The sequence below is a fragment of the Canis lupus genome, chromosome 30 (assembly GCF_011100685.1).
Source record: "Canis lupus familiaris isolate Mischka breed German Shepherd chromosome 30, alternate assembly UU_Cfam_GSD_1.0, whole genome shotgun sequence".
NCBI classification, from domain to species: Eukaryota; Metazoa; Chordata; class Mammalia; order Carnivora; family Canidae; genus Canis; species Canis lupus.
The window spans coordinates 30,323,908-30,340,646 of record NC_049251.1 but is presented as its reverse complement, the minus strand read 5'-3'; the positions used below and the strand labels follow the sequence as shown (position 1 = coordinate 30,340,646).

Genomic DNA, 16,739 nt, shown 5'->3' with positions numbered 1-16,739 from the left:
TGATCCTACCTCCTGTATCTCCTACCCTTGTGTATCCCCTCCCATACTGTACCAGGTAGGACTGTGTAACCAACAGTATATGGCAAAAGCGGTGGTATGTCACTTCTGAGATGAGGGGATAGAAGGCAGTATGGACCTGATAAAGGTGCAAATCGTGTCTACAATGGTAATCATTACAATATATCGATGAACCAAATCAACACGTATACCTTAAATTTACACAATTTTATGTCAAATATATTTCTATTAAAAAAATAAATTTTTTTTTAAAGGCAAAAAATGAAGAGTGTGGCTTCTGGCCCTCAAACCACTTGCTCTGTGGGAAGCCATGTCCCAAGCAGCCACATGGAGAAGTACTGTGGCAAGAAACTGAAGCCTCCTGTTCACAGTTCTATGAGTGAGCTGGAGCAGATCTTCCAATCCCAGTCAAGACTGCAGAAACCGCAGCCCCTGACAGAGACCTCAGAGGGACTCTAAGCCACCCAGCTAGGCTGCTTTCTGACCCTCAGAAGCCATATGCGATAATAAGTGTTCATTGTCGGCTGTTGTCACTGAACATTGTCAGTGTTCAGCTGCTAAGTTTTGGGGTAATTTGTTACCACAGCAGTAGATAACTAACATACTATCTGTTGTCATAGCCTGTTGCTAGAAGACCAGACAGTCCTACTTAATTAGGGCCACCTTAAGATTTCTATGAACTAAAACAGAGAGAAATATGTAAATTATATTAAATGCATTAGAACTTCATCTAAAACAGTCCTTCTGGTCAGGAAGGCTTTTAAATTTCTCATATTTGCAATAATTAGGTTTACTTCTTTTAGTTCTTAGTTTTTAGGAATTAAGGCAAAGATCTGAGATTTTATATCAAAGAAACTTAACATATAAGCAGGTTTTACATGAGCAGCAGGGGGGGCCTTATTATTAGATGGAAGCTTTATGACATATCTTGGCTGCTCAGAGGCCTTGGCTGCCTTCTTCCTTCTTTGCTGCCAGTGGTATTATACAATAACCTCTGAACACTCTGGATAAGCAATGTGTCATAAAATTAGTAAAATTAAAATATGCTTCTTAGTCTACTTCTAAAGAGCTTCTTACATTGTTTTAAACATGAGATATGGTACATTCCCAGTGACTGAGAGCATGCCAAGAATATAAACTCACCCACTGGTGATTTGGAAGAACTATATAGCATATTCTCCTCATGGGTTTGTTTTATAAACATTTTTTTTTTTTTTTTTTTTTATGATAGTCATACAAGAGAGAGAGAGAGGCAGAGACACAACAGGCAGAGGGAGAAGCAGGCTCCATGCACCGGGAGCCCGATGTGGGATTCGATCCCGGGTCTCCAGGATCGCGCCCTGGGCCAAAGGCAGGCGCCAAACCGCTGCGCCACCCAGGGATCCCTGTTTTATAAAATAATATTTTTAACTCTATACTACTCTTCTGGAAATAACAAGCCTACTAAAGGCTTTGAAAACTTTGAGTCATTTAACTCTATCCTCTAAGAAGTAACAGGGAAAAGCCAATACTTACCTAAAAATAATATTATAAGATAAATCTGAAGAAAAAAGGAAAATCTAACTTTGATTTTCACCGGATATGGCAATGTGAAACTGAATCTTCCTGTTTCGTTGAATACTGGAATTGACTGGATCACTGAGACAGCTGAAAGCAGAAACAAGAACTTGTCAGAAGCAAATGAGATACAGTACCATCTAGTGAGAGAAGCTTCTAACCCCCCCACCCCACCCCAGTTTCGGTTCCAGCTGTGCTGAAAATGCTTCCTCCCTCTTGGTACCTGTTTCATTTCTCTCCCTAGTTTTTACAAAAGATGAGCCTCCAAGCTGACAATATGAAGGAGGAACATCCATTTTGTTTGTTTGTTTGGTTTTTTTTTTTGGAACATCCATTTTGATAGCACTGAGCTTATGGTTTTCTATTCTATAAAATGGGAGAAAAAAAAAAAAATAAAAAAAAAAAAAAATAAAATAAAATGGGAGAGAAAAATCCCTACCTGCCTCACTCACTAGGTGTTTGTTAGAATAAAATGAAGTCATTGTGAGAACCTGCTTTGGAAAACTCTAAATACCATATAAATAGGAAGCATGCAATACATGAACACCCAGCTTCCAAACCTTACAAAAATGAGCTATTTCCCTGGAATAGCCCGGGTACCAGGAGTTTTATGGAAGGAAGCCACAAGAAAGAAATTCTTAAAAAGTCTAACACCCGTATATCCGACTAAGGCTGGCAGAGGAAGGAAGAAAGCTTTGGCCTATCAGCTCAGCTATCCTTTGGAACCAAGCTTATAAAACCTAGTGCTGAACAGAAAGTACCTTCTGCCAAACATCCTAGAGGATACAGGGGGATCCACACAGTGTAACGAAGCCATGTGAGCACCTTCCAATCCATGTCAATGCAGGAAAGCATGTAGAAGGGGTACCTATTGAAAATAAGGAATTCAGATGTGAAAAGCTACTTCAGGTCCTCAATGCAACCCTAGAGCATCATTCAAGAAGACTAATTTCACAATGAGCCACACACGGCTTCTTCAGAACAGAATTATAGTCCTGGGCTGTCTACTCACAAACTCCCATCACACTCTTCTCCCAATTTTCAGTGGATGTGAACTCTCTTTGATGGCAGACTAAGTTTAGGTCGTAAAGGAACCGTCTTTGGAATAGTTCAGTATATGGAATGAATGTTCAAAAGCTCTTTGCTTTTTAAGTTCTGATTTATGTTCTAAGTAGGTAAGGATGACAGACACCTTGATAATTTATCTCTGGATAAAGGAATGCCATCAAAGTATATGGGGCCCTTGGGTAGCTCAGTTGGTTAAGTGTCACTCTTGATTTTAGCTCAGGTTATGATCTCAGGGTCATGAGATTGAGTGTGGAGTCTGCTTAAGATTCTCTCTCCTCAAAAAAAAAAAAAAAAAAAAAAAAAAAGATTCTCTCTCTTCTCCAGAACTCTGCCCTTCTCCCACTTAAAAATAAAACAAAAAAAAATTCAAAATTAAAGTATACAAAAGACTCCTAACCTAGAAGTAGATACACTCTTTTTAAAAAAGAGATAACAAAAAAGAAATTTTTCTTCCCAGAGTTAATATTAAGTTTTTATAATCTCTTTCACCTCTGTATTAGTAGATTAGAGGGTATACGGGATACTATTCAGAGCACAGTTAAGACACAATCTAGGGCTGCTCCCGCCTCTTCTCCCTCTCAACTATTAACTTTGCCAAAATATCTCCAAACCCAGAGCTGAGGAGTCAGTCTGCAAAACCCTTGCTCCACCTGACCAAAAAAGAAATGGACTATGTATGGTCGGGTAGAGAAAAATACCTCTACTTTTAATATTTTCATTGTTGTTGTTAAAGATATTTCTCCTACTGACGACTGAGAATGGCAGATTCAGATAAGGGGTTGATTCAAACTTCAGTAATCTTGTAGTAAAAGATATATTTCCATCATTCTTCTAGTAGGCTGGTCTTCACTGGTTCCATCCAACCTGCCTACTCCCTCCACATTTCTTCCCCTTTCAAAATTTTCCCATGTGGATGAGCCCTCTTTCCAACAAAACAGCAAGATCCTGAAGGGTAAGATGGTAAGATGGGTCTTTCCCTTCTCTGCATCTCTTGACTCCCTCCCTCTGCTCGCCAGTGCCCAGGCTGGTACCATCTATGATCTAATGACTGCTTTAAAAAAAAAACAAAAAAAAACAAAAACAACAACAAAAAAAACATGGCTCAGTCGCCTGGGTGGCTCAGTCGGTTAGGTATCTGCGTTCAGCTCAGGCCATAATCCTGGGGTCCTGAGATCAAGCCCCACATCAGACTCCCTGCTCTGTGGGGAGCCTCCTTCTCCCTCTCCCTGCCGCCTCCCCCTCCTTGTGGCCCCTCTCTTCTCTCAAATAAAATCTTTAGAAACAAAACAAAACAAAAAAAATGCCTCATCTTTGCAGAGCACACAGATGCAGCTAGAGCTCTCCACTCATGGAACCTTAATCTCAAACCAAATGAGACTCCAAATAAAACTCCCTCCAGAAAAGAGCTGCTCCAGAAGAGGGAGAAGCATTCAAACTACCAAGCTGGCATTTCTACCCACCTGAAAACTTCAACTGCACTCCACGAATAAAACACAAAGAAAACCACAGCTTTGTTTTGCATTTCTTCCATGGTGCCAAAGATGATAAACAAAATGAAATTTCTTCCAAGAAGCTATTAAAAGAATCCACAAGAGAGGAAAAAGTTTAAATATATATTCTACAAAAACTATATAAATGCATTATCTAAAACCTAGTGCCTCTAAATTCAAGGTAAATAGAAAAAAACTGAGGGCTGCCTAGCTGGCTCAGTCGGTGGAGCAGGCAACTCCTGATCTCAGGGTCGTGAAATTCAAGCCCCACACTGGGGGGGGGGGGGGGGGGGGGGGGGGGGCGGGTAGAGATTACTTAAAAAATTAAAAAGCAACAAAATCTTTTTAAAAAGGAAAGAAAAAGGCTGAGCTCAGCTAGTTAAGCTTCTGCTCCAGTTTTGGAGCAAGTTAAAGTACCCAAAGCAGTCTTTCTGAATAGACTGTGTATATGTGTGTAAATATATCATCACAAATAGCGTATTTTCAAAAATGCTCACACACATTCAGATGCAGTTTAAAGAACACTGCCAGAAGCCCACTTGTGTCTGCAGACCCCAAGTTTAGATCCAGAGCGTTACCAGTGTGGCAGTCACCCCTAAGTAACTACTATCTCGTGTTAACCATTCCATTGCTTCCCTTTATAGGTTTACTGCTTATGTACGTAGTTCTAAATAGTATCCTGTTTCACTCTTGCCTGTTTTTTTTCACTCTGTTTTTAAACTTTCTGAAATAGATCGTATTATTCTGTGACTTGTTTCTTACTGTTGTTATGCTTCCAAGACGCATCCATGTTGGCACGTATGGTGCTGTCCAACACCAGGAGGCTCGGCTCACGCTGCATTCTACATGAATGGCACTCCCCAGAGCCGTGCGCTGTGATGATACCGAACCCCTCCCTTCCACTCCACCCTAGAAATTCTAGCCTCATGCTTACCTGCACTACCCTTTGATCTACAAAAAATACTATTCCACATGAGCGGGTCACTCGCTTATCCTCTTTGATTTTTTAGACTGAACAAAACAGCCTCTCTATCCAAGAACAGAGAACCCAGGAGTAACAAGGGTTACAATCACCCTTTACCCATGCCATTGATACTATCAGAATGCCAGAGCTGATGTACCAGAGAAGGGTAGAACTATAGAAAGAATACTCCAGAAGAGACTAACCAGCAATCACCTGTTTCCCCCTGAGTCTGGGTAGGTGGGATTTAATAGTATATAATCTCATGGTGAGGAAATAGGGCAAGGAAGTTAAAAGACTTTGATGCCCTGTTCCTGATAGCAATCTTCCAAATACTAGAAAATACAGATGTATTGAGGGAGGGGGGAATCCCCATATCAGTCAAAAGAGTCCCCTGCATATATGGAAGAAAGCCCAAAGTGCAAAGAGCTCCTAGGATTGCAATGCCTTCACCTACTCAAGCTGGGAGCAGACCAAGCACATCTCTACCTGAAAAGATTGTGGGTAAGTTTTTCTGCTTCTGCTTGAGAATCAGGTTCCCCTCATCTTAAAGCCTTTTTATAACTTTGTGATTTTAAGATGTTATAAACAAACCAACCAGACTGGAAATGGTAAAAGTCTACTTTGGAAAATATCCCTGGGCTTTGAGTTTTCCTCCTTGTTCAGAGAAAACCATGCTACTTCTGTGCAAAGAGAGATTTTTATGCATTGAGACTTCCCAGCTAATTACAGCATACCTACTAAACACTGAAATCTGAGGTCAACTGTTCAGTACCTGGATAAGACAAGGGATCACTGGTGACTTAGTGACGCCAATTGCTGCATTGATAGTTTCCACAACTGACAGCATCTGGCAGAAATACATCATGTCGGCCAAGGTATGGAATGTGTCATAGAAGGACTCTATGGGACAAAGATACATTAAGGGTAAGTCACGATGGGATGACCACTGGCTGTTATACTATATGTTGGCAAGTTGAATTTAAATAAAATATTTTTTTAAAAGGGTAAGTAAAAAAAAAAAGAAAGAAACCCAAAACAAAAATAAAGGGTAAGTCCAGTAGCTAATTCCAACAGAATTATTTCTCAAACTAGATAACTCCTTGCATGAAAGGAATTTAAAGATAAGTATAATAAACAGCCAGTCAGAGTCAAGTTTACTCTCCAAACTAAGCCGGTGGGAACAAGCCTGTGAGGTCATGAATAGTGAACTCTACTAGTTATTAGAAAGTTAACACATAAACCCTGTATGTCCTTCTCATTTTAAAAGGCAAGGAAATTAAAAATTAAAAATAAATAAATAAATAAAAAGGGATCCCTGGGTGGCGCAGCAGTTTGGCGCCTGCCTTTGGCCCAGGGCACGATCCTGGAGACCCGGGATCGAATCCCACATCGGGCTCCCGGTGCATGGAGCCTGCTTCTCCCTCTGCCTGTGTCTCTGCCTCTCTCTCTCTGTGTGACTATCATAAATAAATAAAAATTTAAAAAAATAAATAAATAAAAGGCAAGGAAAGGGCAGCCCCGGTGGCTCAGCAGTTTAGCGCTGCCTTCAGCCCAGGGCGTGATCCTGGAGACCCGGGATCGAGTCCCGCATCGGGCTCCCTGCATGGAGCCTGCTTCTCCCTCTGCCTGTGTCTCTGCCCCTCTCTCTCTCTCTCTCTCTGTGTGTCTCTCATGAATAAATAAATAAAATCTTAAAAATAAATAAATAAATAAATAAATAAATAAATAAATAAATAAATAAATAAATAAATAAATAAATGCATACCTAGACTTCCTTCAGTTACTATAAGCTGAAAAGCCAATGTAACAGGCCGGAGATTAGTCTGGTCAGATCCATTATCTCACTGGATTCAAAATTAAATTATAGCACATATACTGAATGCAATCTAGCCTATGAAAATCTCAAAATTGTACAATCATAAATAAACGCAGAGGTCCAAAAGTAGTGAATAAAACTTTCAAAAACTTTATTTGCATTTTACATATTTCATCTTAATAACTCTTATTTTAAGAATCTATCCTAACTACAAAATCTAAAATGAAAAAAAAAAAATCCACAAAAGTTTCTGAGGCACAAAGTCTTTCTCCGAAGCATTTTTCCCAAGTATATTAAAGTAGTGTTTGTCTGAATACCTAAGCATATAGAAAGTTGGAGTAAACTACAGTAGAGCTACTTCATGGAATATTATGTAATGATTTTAAATGACAATTATTGCTTATAGGACCATCAGTGATTGCAGTATCAGCTGTGAGCGGACCATAAAATAAAATCCTTTACTTTTCATACTGATCCTTACTTGGCACCCTGCACTCCTACATTCTTCTTGCCATGTTTCTCAACCAAGGTACTATTGATATTGCAGGCAGGACAATCTTTTGGCCTGCCTTCACCGTGCACGAGGTTTAGGGTTCTTGGCTCCCTGCCTATGAAATACAAGGACTGGCCCCAAGGACCTGGCACAGTTAGGCCAGTGACCAACAAAGATGACATTTGTAGGAGTCCCCAGAAGGTCTGGTTTAAACATCAGTTGAATAAAAAAGGCCCTTGCAAAAAAAACTTAAAGAAGCCCTCTAAATATTTTTGCAAAACTGATCTGCTCTACTATCCTGCTACAAAGTCAAATGCGAAATGAAGAACGGTTTATAGTGTTATCATATAATTTTGACAGAAAAATTCCAACAGTAATTTAGTTCAGAATTAGATGAATTCTTTTCTTTGGAAGAATTAACGTAAAATTACAACGGCAACTTAGATTTTGCTACATGTAAGACAAAAACAACTTATTCTCTCAATTTTAAATCTCCCATTTCAAGATAAAATCCCAACCAAATCTTTTTGTCAACATTTCCAATGAAATTCTGGTGTCCATTTTAAGGGGATTCACATTAAGGTGGCATTTCTCCTCAGATAAATCTTTGAAAAATGAAGACCTCCCGTTGGGAAAACACAAAGCTGTGACTAAAGATTTGGCATGTGCTGAACAAAAATTAGATCTCGTGGCTTTGCTAGGAGTTTACATCCCTGTCTCAATTCAGGCATAGATGCTGAATTTCTCAAATGATAATTACAAAGAATTTTATTAACAAAATGCTTATAATTTTGCTTTTAAAACCAGACAGAAAATTGTGGACACACACAGTAGGATTATAATTTCTAAATCTTAAAAAAAAAAAAAAGTCAGTCGGGGTGGCTCAGTGGTTTAGCGCTGCCTTCGGCCCAGGGTGTGATCCTGGAGACGTGGGATCAAGTCCCGCATTGGGCTTCCTGCATGGAGCCTGCTTCTCCTCTGCCAGTGTCTCTGCCTCTCTCTCTCTCTCTCTCTCTGTGTGTCTCTCATGAATAAATAAATAAAATCTTTAAATAATAATAATAATAATAATAATAATAATAATTTCTAACTGCAGGAGAAAAACTAAAAGGAAATGTATGGCTATATTAATAGTGATGGACAACGGCTTATTTACCTCCTCTTCTCTCCCCCCACACCTCTACTCTGGTTTCCCCCTCTTTCCAAATTAGCTTAAATCACCATGTTTACTTTTATAATTTGAAAACAAAAAAACTGTTTTAAGCAGTAAAAGGCACTCACGTTAATGGGAGGAGAGATACTATAATGTGGTAGTATAATACAGTATACTGTCTGGACAGTATACATGGAAATCCTTAAAAACGATCTCCCATTTAATCTCACAATTCCATATCAGGAATTGTTCCTTGCTCCTGAGAAAGCTTTGTGGGTTGGAAGCATATACACGAAGGTGCCAAGGATCTGTTGCTCTCATAGATGGGATTACAGTAGAGTGTTATTTAAGTCTTTGTTTTCTGATTTTTCTGTAATTAACACATTGTATTTTTAACACATTTTTATAATTGGAAAATTTTTTTAAATTTAATTTTTTAAAAATCTTATCTATCTACTCATGAGAGACACAGAGGGAGAGGCAGAGACGTAGGTAGAGGGAAAGGGAGGTACAGGCTCCCTGCGGGGAGCCTGATGCAGGACTGGATTCTAGGACCCTGGGATTATGCCTTGAGCCAAAGGCAGATGCTCAACCACTGAGCCACTCAGGTGCCTCAGGAACAATCTTTTTAAAAAATAAAATTAGAGTGCCTGGGCTCTTAGTATTCCTTAAGAGAGACCTAGGTAAGCTCAAACAAGAGTTTCTAGACAAGCCCAAGAGTTTGCTAGTGTTTCCTCAGCAACAAGTTTAGCAAGTACATGTTTACATGAAAAACGAAGTCTATGTGTGGAATTTGCCATTTACCAACATCCTTCATTCAAAAGGGAAAAACCGCAAATGGCAAACTGGGTGCAAGGCACCAGGTGCCAGGTCCTTATCACGTCTTCTGAGGACGGGTAAGGGAAGAATTAAACCAGCAGCTCCATTCCAGAAGGTGGTTTAGTAAGGGGCTGAGAGCCAAAATAGAAATTACAAATCCAAGCAGCTTAAACACATGACCCAGATAACAGGAGCTTTGGGACTAGATCACCTAATGGCCTGCAGGCTTGCACAGGTACACGGAGAATCAATCTAACAACGTTAAATGAAATTATCAGGTATTTGCGTGTCCCTTTCATTCCATGGAACTTGTGATCAATCCATAGTAATAAGAACCACAGGTTGGAGACTTGCCTTCCTTAAGTATCTCATCTGTAGACCTTTGGTCACACGTGACGATAAGACACTAGGCATTTGAGAAGTTCTTCACTAGCCTGCCACTGGTGCTTTGCAGAATTCTAGGCCATTAAGAAGGCTGGACAAATGACATGTACTTCTTTGAAATGACTCTAGAGCTACCGACAATTCACTTACTACAAACCTCAGATGGGAAAATTTAGGACTAAAGATAAAATAGACTATAGGACATTTTTCTTTTTTTAAACAGAGCTTGTATTTTCAATTATACTTCTATTTTTCCTATTTCTTGTACAAAATATGGACAAATTTCTAAATTACCCACATCCAAACCATTTTCGAATGATGAATTCTTTTCACTTTTTACATGTATTGGTTCAGTTTTTTCCCCCTTTTTATATGATATGATGAAAATGGAAGAACAAATTGATATATTATTTTTTAGCCTATCGTATTTCTCCATGTTATATGAACTCTTTAAGTACTTTATATCTGCTTCACAACATTCCACTGAGCGAATATGCTAAAGTAATCCCTCACTGATGGGCATCTAGGTAGTTTCTAACTTGTCACTAATCTAAGTAATGCCAAAATGTGTATGTTTTTTAAAAAGCTTTTTTTTTTGTAGTTTCAGTTACTATAGTTTCAAGGATATCAGTGACGAACAGTTCAGTGTCTTGAAACGCTTTGCCAAATGATTTTCCAAAAGAGTCATTGTACTTCTATACCCTCCCAGTGACCACCAGTGTGTCTATTTTAGCATATGTCCTCTTGAATTAGGTACTGCTTTAACTTTGCAAAACTGACAAAGAAAAATCTGATTTTTATTTCCTTTGTCATTATTGAGTTAAACATTTTTCTGTATATTAAAGAGTTTCCCTCTTGGGAACTGCCTGCACCTGACTTCTGTTTATCTATTCCATAGAGTCTATACATTTTATTTTATTTTATTTTATTTTATTTTTTTTTTTTTTGAGTCTATACATTTTAAAATCAATTTGTAACAAACTCTTTACAGGTAATCAACCTTTGTTAGTATTTGTTGCAATTTTCTACCAACCCTCATCCCCATGCTACTAACCTCAATATACTTTTAATCTTTGTGTTATCTTAGCTGAGGTATTTTTAGATATATAGGAACTTAGATATTTTATGTAGTCAAATATATTAACCTATTCTTTATGATTTCTCCTTTTTTACCTTAGAAAGTAATAACCTTCTGGGACACCTGGGTGGCTCAGTGGTTGAGCATCTGCCTTCAGCTCAGGGCGTGATCCTGAAGTCCAGGATCGAGTTCCACATTGAGCTCCCTGTGGGGAGCCTGCTTCTCCCTCTGCCTGTGTCTCTCTCATGAATAAATAAACAAAATCTTAAGAAAAAAAAAAAAGCCCTAACCTTCCACATGAGATTTTTTTTTTTTAAGATTTTATTTATTTATTCATGAGAGAGACACAGGCAGAGGGAGAAGCAGGCCCCATGCAGGGAGCCTGCCGTGGGACTCGATCTTGGGTCTCCAGGATCACACCCTGGGCTGAAGGCGGCACTAAACCACTGACCCACCTGGGCTGCCCCCACATAAAATTTTTATAAACATTTATTCGATCTTCTGTTATGTTTTAAATCTTTGACACAGACTCTTAAATCCTCTAGGGGAATTTATTTTTGTATACAATGTGAGGAAAAGAGTCAGATTCCTTGCCTCCCTCATGCACCCAAACCTAACCAATTTTTCCTGGAAACATTATTAGAATTCCCACCCAAGGGCAGCCCAGGTGGCTCAGCGGTTTGGCGCCACCTTCAGCCCAGGGCGTGATCCTGGAGACCCAGGATTGAGTCCCACGTCGGGCTCCCTGCATGGAGCCTACTTCTCCCTCGGCCTGTGTCTCTGTCTCTCTGTGGCTCACGAATGAATAAATAAATACTTAAAAAAAAAAAAAAAAGAATTCCCACCCAATAAAAATGTATTGGCTATTTCCATTTCCACTGATTCATGATTCCTTTTATATCATACATATAACTGATATATATATATATATATAATGTACATATATATTTATTTACATTTTATATATATATATAAAATATAAGAGCTATTTTTGGACTATCTTATCTGCTCTATTGGTTATTCTCTTCTTATATTCATGCTACATCATTTTAATTATCATTCTTTCATATCAGAAAGTGCTCTCCCATTACCCTTTCCTACTCCAAATTTTATTACCTATTTGTTGTTCACAATACAATTTCAGAATACTTTAGATCACATTCTCAAAAATTTTCCATTGTCATTTACTTTTTGCCCGAATTTCTGTTAAATGTACAAGTTAATTTTTAAAAAACCATACAAGTTAATGTGTCAAGAATGAATATCATCATGATAGTCTTTTCATTCGTTTTTGGAATAGCCCCTTTGAGAATCTACTTAGGTTCCCAAAGGGTGAGATCCTTTTTGTTTTTGTTTTTTGAGATCCCTTTTGGACTTGCATTAACTTTGGCACCAGAAATACCATATAAGTTTATTTGGTTATAAATGAACTGCCATGTCATGAACAGAGAAAGGAACGCAGCCCAAGAGGCACCTCTGGTCAGCTGTATTAATGGGGGCAATTTCTTAGCCTGTTCCCTCACTTGCTAAGTGGACACAATCTCCAGTCAGCTTGTTTCACAAGGCCAAGGGAAATCAGAGACATGGAAGTTGCCACACAAACGTGGGGGGGTTATTATTAATATCAAAGGTAGAGTATTATTGATACCTTCAGTGGATAGTAGGCTAAACTACTGGCAAAAGGAAAGTTTGTGTTGAAATTTTGTGCTTGCCTTTTCCCAAAATAAAGAACCGCACGGTCATGTTGACAAAGATCCAGGAGAATCCCAAGAACTGCACGAGGTTATACATGAACAGGTATCCTTTCTTCAAGCTTGTAAGAGCTGAAAAGCAAAGCAAGATAAGAAACTATTACAAGCAGAGCTGCAGCAGGAGCAGAGTGTGGGGCAGACCTGGATGACTGCACCCCTCTCTTGCACTGGGTGCCCTGAGCTCCCAAACAGATACCTGGCCAGATCTGCACCAGCCTGCACTCCTAAACCCAAAGAGAAAGTCATAAAGTCATAGACACTGCATTCCAAGGTACATCTTTACCAGTCCTTCTCCTCATGGCTTGAATGTACAGACATAATAAATCCAAGGAGAAAAAAGAAAAACTACTTCTGGCAAAGCAAGACCATCTTAGGAAGCAATGAAGAAGGCAAATAGAGCTACACTTAGCTCCTGCTCTTGTCATTTTCATATAAACTAGTTTAATTGTTCTTGCAATTTTTTTTAAGTTCACGTATGGCAAACTAACTCAGAGAAACAGAAATAGAACAAGAAAAGAATTCTGGCATTTGATCACATACGCATTCAACCAAGCATCAACTACACACCTACAACGTGAGAGGTCCTGAGGGGTACCCCTGGGATTCAAAGATGTTAAGACTTGATGTCCCTTCAAAGAACTTACAATCTGAAAGCCATAATACAAGATAGAGAGGAACAGGTAGCTGTCTTGTGAAACCCTTAAGGTGAGAAAATGATATTGAGCCAGGGAAGTGGGAAGCAGGCAGGTCAGTGGAGATGGCAAGGTGCCTGCTCTGGGCTTTGGAAGACGGGGAGAATGAGGATATGACCAAAGAAGGCAAAGTACAGATTGAGAGGCAGAAGGATAAGGAACGTTAATTTGCTCTGCAGCCTAAGGCTCGTGAAGACACAGCCAATTACAGAATTAAGGAAGAAGTAAGGAGCTTAGAATCATAGTGGAGTCCAGGGAGTGGGGCAAAGATAAGGATAATTCTCAAGAGAAGAGCTATGGAGTTCAGAACTTGCTGCTACGTATTTATTCCTAGGCTACAGACACTTTGCACATAACCCCTCGGCTGATACTCAAATGACCACACTCAATAGTGTGCTCCATCAAAAGCAATCTAGTAATAAGGACCCAAGAGTCAGACTTTTCACAGCACTTTAACTAAGGCTTTTTCTTCGCCATCCTAAAGAACTTATTTTATCAGGAAACATCATGAATTTAGATAAAACAGTGAAAGCATTATCTAACATTCCAAAAATCCCTATGTAACCATTTTTACATGGTTTTAAAGTGTATCCTTCTCAATTCCCCTAAAATTAACATAAATTTCAAATAATTTTCAAGCTCAAAATTAATTTTAATCTCAAATCTTTATTCTTTACCTCCACTAATCTTCTGCCCTCCTTTGTTTTTCTAAAGGAATATTCCTCTAAATGAGTAGTTGTTCAAATCTTTTTCTAAAGCAATGAAGCCTCCTTTTCAAAACAAACTTTATTCAGAACTTAACACATAAAACACAAAAGCAGAGCTATTCTGGTTGAAGTGGACCTGCTTGCTTGGCTATCCCTCCTAAGCATCCTGGGAACCCCTGGGGACCAGGGGACATAGTTTGAAAACAACTACTCTAAAACTTTCCCCTTCCTTACCTACAGCATGCCACAGAAGTGCCACTAAAACTTGAAAACATATGGACAAAAGGAAGCCTTTTATTTTGCTTTTCAGCATGCATTTTATACAGAGTTTCATGGTCCTCTCCCCGGAATGGAAGCTCTTAGAGAACAGGTGCTCTGATGAATTCATTGGCTCCACCCCTCAAGGGCTGGCGACCATGCTTCCACACAGCAGGAGGTTAATGGAGAGCTGCTGCATTTACTCTGTATCACCCAGAGGACAATACACGTGCAGAGCTTCTTGCTTATAAGTGATCGGACATAGAGAAACAGGAATAGATTTTTTGAGGTTGACAACCCAACTTATCTGTGAAACAGCCCTTAAGATCCCAACTGGGAGAACACCACCAAGCTGGAAAAAGTGTGGCCTTGGATCTACATGGTATTTCCATGTTATGCAGGACCTGCAGGGCCTGCTGCCACCTGACATTAGGCCAGTCCGGGAGACTATGGTTCTTCCATTCTGCTCTACCAGCTTTGGTGCACTCAAATGATGTTAGACTCCAAACAGAAGGGAAACAGTAAAAGGGAGGCTTCTGATGTGGGTATGCACAGCATAAGCACTGGACATTAAGGATTCCTCATACCTCATGTACACAGTATTAGCTCTCCTACCACATCCATACCCCCATTTCTATCATTAGTTAACTGGTAACAACCACAGCACCAGGAGCAACTTACTTTCAGGGGAGCCTTGGCTTTCAATTCTTAGTTTATTTAGGCGTTCTTCTTCCTAGAATTTGGACAGAAGTTTTCCAAGAATACAGGTTAGAATTCTCAGATGCCTGCAAAAGTCCACATGCTAGATAGGTGACCTGACACCCTCAAAGCCACCTCCTCCAATCGTGTTCATGCTTCACTGGGGCAAACGTCCTAGTTCATGGTGCCAAAAAGCCTGACTTACTGGGTAACAGTAGCACCACAGCATGCCCATCCTCCAATGCTCACAGAATTAAACCAATCAGCTGGCTTCCAAACTACAAAGTGGATAGTCTTAGAATATTGGAGCCGGAAAAGACCCCTAGAAGGTTTGTCACAGTCATAGAAACAAAATAGAGTTTTAGGGCAGGAAATAGATCACTGTTTTAACAATTCTAGATTTTTAGTATTTTTCTGGAAGCTAAAATCATGTCTCAACATCAGTAAGAACTCACATCAAGTCAATATAAATACAGATGAATACATATAGAAATATTTATAGGTATAGGCATGTTTATATATAGGTATGTTTATACATACGTATAAAAATATTTGTATTTATAGGTATAGGTATATGTATGGGCCAGTCTGCACACATACAGTTCTTCATGCTGTCACCTGAGAGGGTCTAGAAGCAACAGCTAGAGCCCAGATCTTGGCTTCCACTACTATTCGCAAATAAAAAGAACAGCTTCTTGAAGAAAGACTGACTCTACGGCTGGAGCTGGGAATACACAAGATAAGCCTGGGGCAGCTTATAGTGCTGGAAATTAAGGATGTCCCCCCAAAAAGCCCCCCTCCCCTCAAAAGCCTCACAATGACGGAACTTTGTCAAAAAGGACACAAGAACTAATGGGAACAGCGTCCAATGGCCAAAGCTAGAACATCATGAACAACAAAATAAATAACACAGTATGGGGTTATAACTCAAACTATAAAATAAATATTCATCAGTCCATATGGATATAAATAAATGATTGAATAAATAAATGGAAGAGAACACAATAGGAATGAAACCTCTGTGGTCCTCCTCCCCAAAATCCCATTACCCTCTCTGATCATGAGAAACATATTCAACAATCCCAGTTGAGGGACAGTCTACAAAACATATTACCAGTACTTCTATAAAACCATGTTTCCAGGTCTTTAACTGAATTTGTAACTTTGTCCCTATTCTATCAGACCCAGATAGGTATCTGAGGTGGCCCAAATAACATCCCAATCACTTGGGTTCCTTGGGGTCCTTACTGACCTTGGCTCTGAGCTCCATTTCTGCATCAGACTCGTCCAGCCAGCGATCAAAATCAGGAGCCAAAAAGAGTGGGCGCTTCTCCTGCTTAGTGAGTCTCTCCCACCACTGACTCACCTTCTTCTGTACTGTGATGTTTACCTGCCTCTGGGTCAGTTTGTAAACCGGCTAGAAGAGAACATGAGAATGTGAGAATGCCCCCACCTTCCCATCCCCGACTCCTCCCCCTGCAACTGCACCAAGCCCATGTGGCTCCACAGAAGGAAGGCTCCCCTCCATCATTCTCTGTTCTCAGAACATCCAGACCAAGGGCTGGTACAGCAAAGAACTGGTAAGAATGGCACTGTCTCTGATTCCTCCAGGGAATGACACAGAAGGAAATCAGAGTAAGAAAGGCATACAGTTGTGTTATCCTAGAGGAAACTAGATGCACCTCCGGCCAGGTCTGCATCACGCAACGCACGATATCCACTCACTCTTCCAGGGCATCTTGCTTGTCAAATGTCCTTCCCATGAAGACGACTGAATTCAAATGGTCAACAG

The 16,739-nt window shown here is 39.7% G+C and overlaps 1 protein-coding gene across 1 annotated transcript in view; it reads right to left on the bottom strand.

Annotated features, from left to right (window-relative positions):
* The window catches only part of HACD3 (3-hydroxyacyl-CoA dehydratase 3), a 40,385-nt gene that overhangs the window by 3,121 nt on the left and 20,525 nt on the right, over positions 1–16,739 (bottom strand). Inside the window, exons 4-10 of the mRNA XM_038580748.1 lie at positions 16,200–16,364; positions 14,930–14,981; positions 12,553–12,663; positions 5,870–5,997; positions 4,104–4,216; positions 2,337–2,443; positions 1,534–1,665 (exon numbers count right to left, since the gene is read on the bottom strand). Coding sequence (XP_038436676.1) covers positions 1,534–1,665; positions 2,337–2,443; positions 4,104–4,216; positions 5,870–5,997; positions 12,553–12,663; positions 14,930–14,981; positions 16,200–16,364 — 808 coding nt within the window. The remainder of the gene's footprint in view (positions 1–1,533; positions 1,666–2,336; positions 2,444–4,103; positions 4,217–5,869; positions 5,998–12,552; positions 12,664–14,929; positions 14,982–16,199; positions 16,365–16,739) is intronic.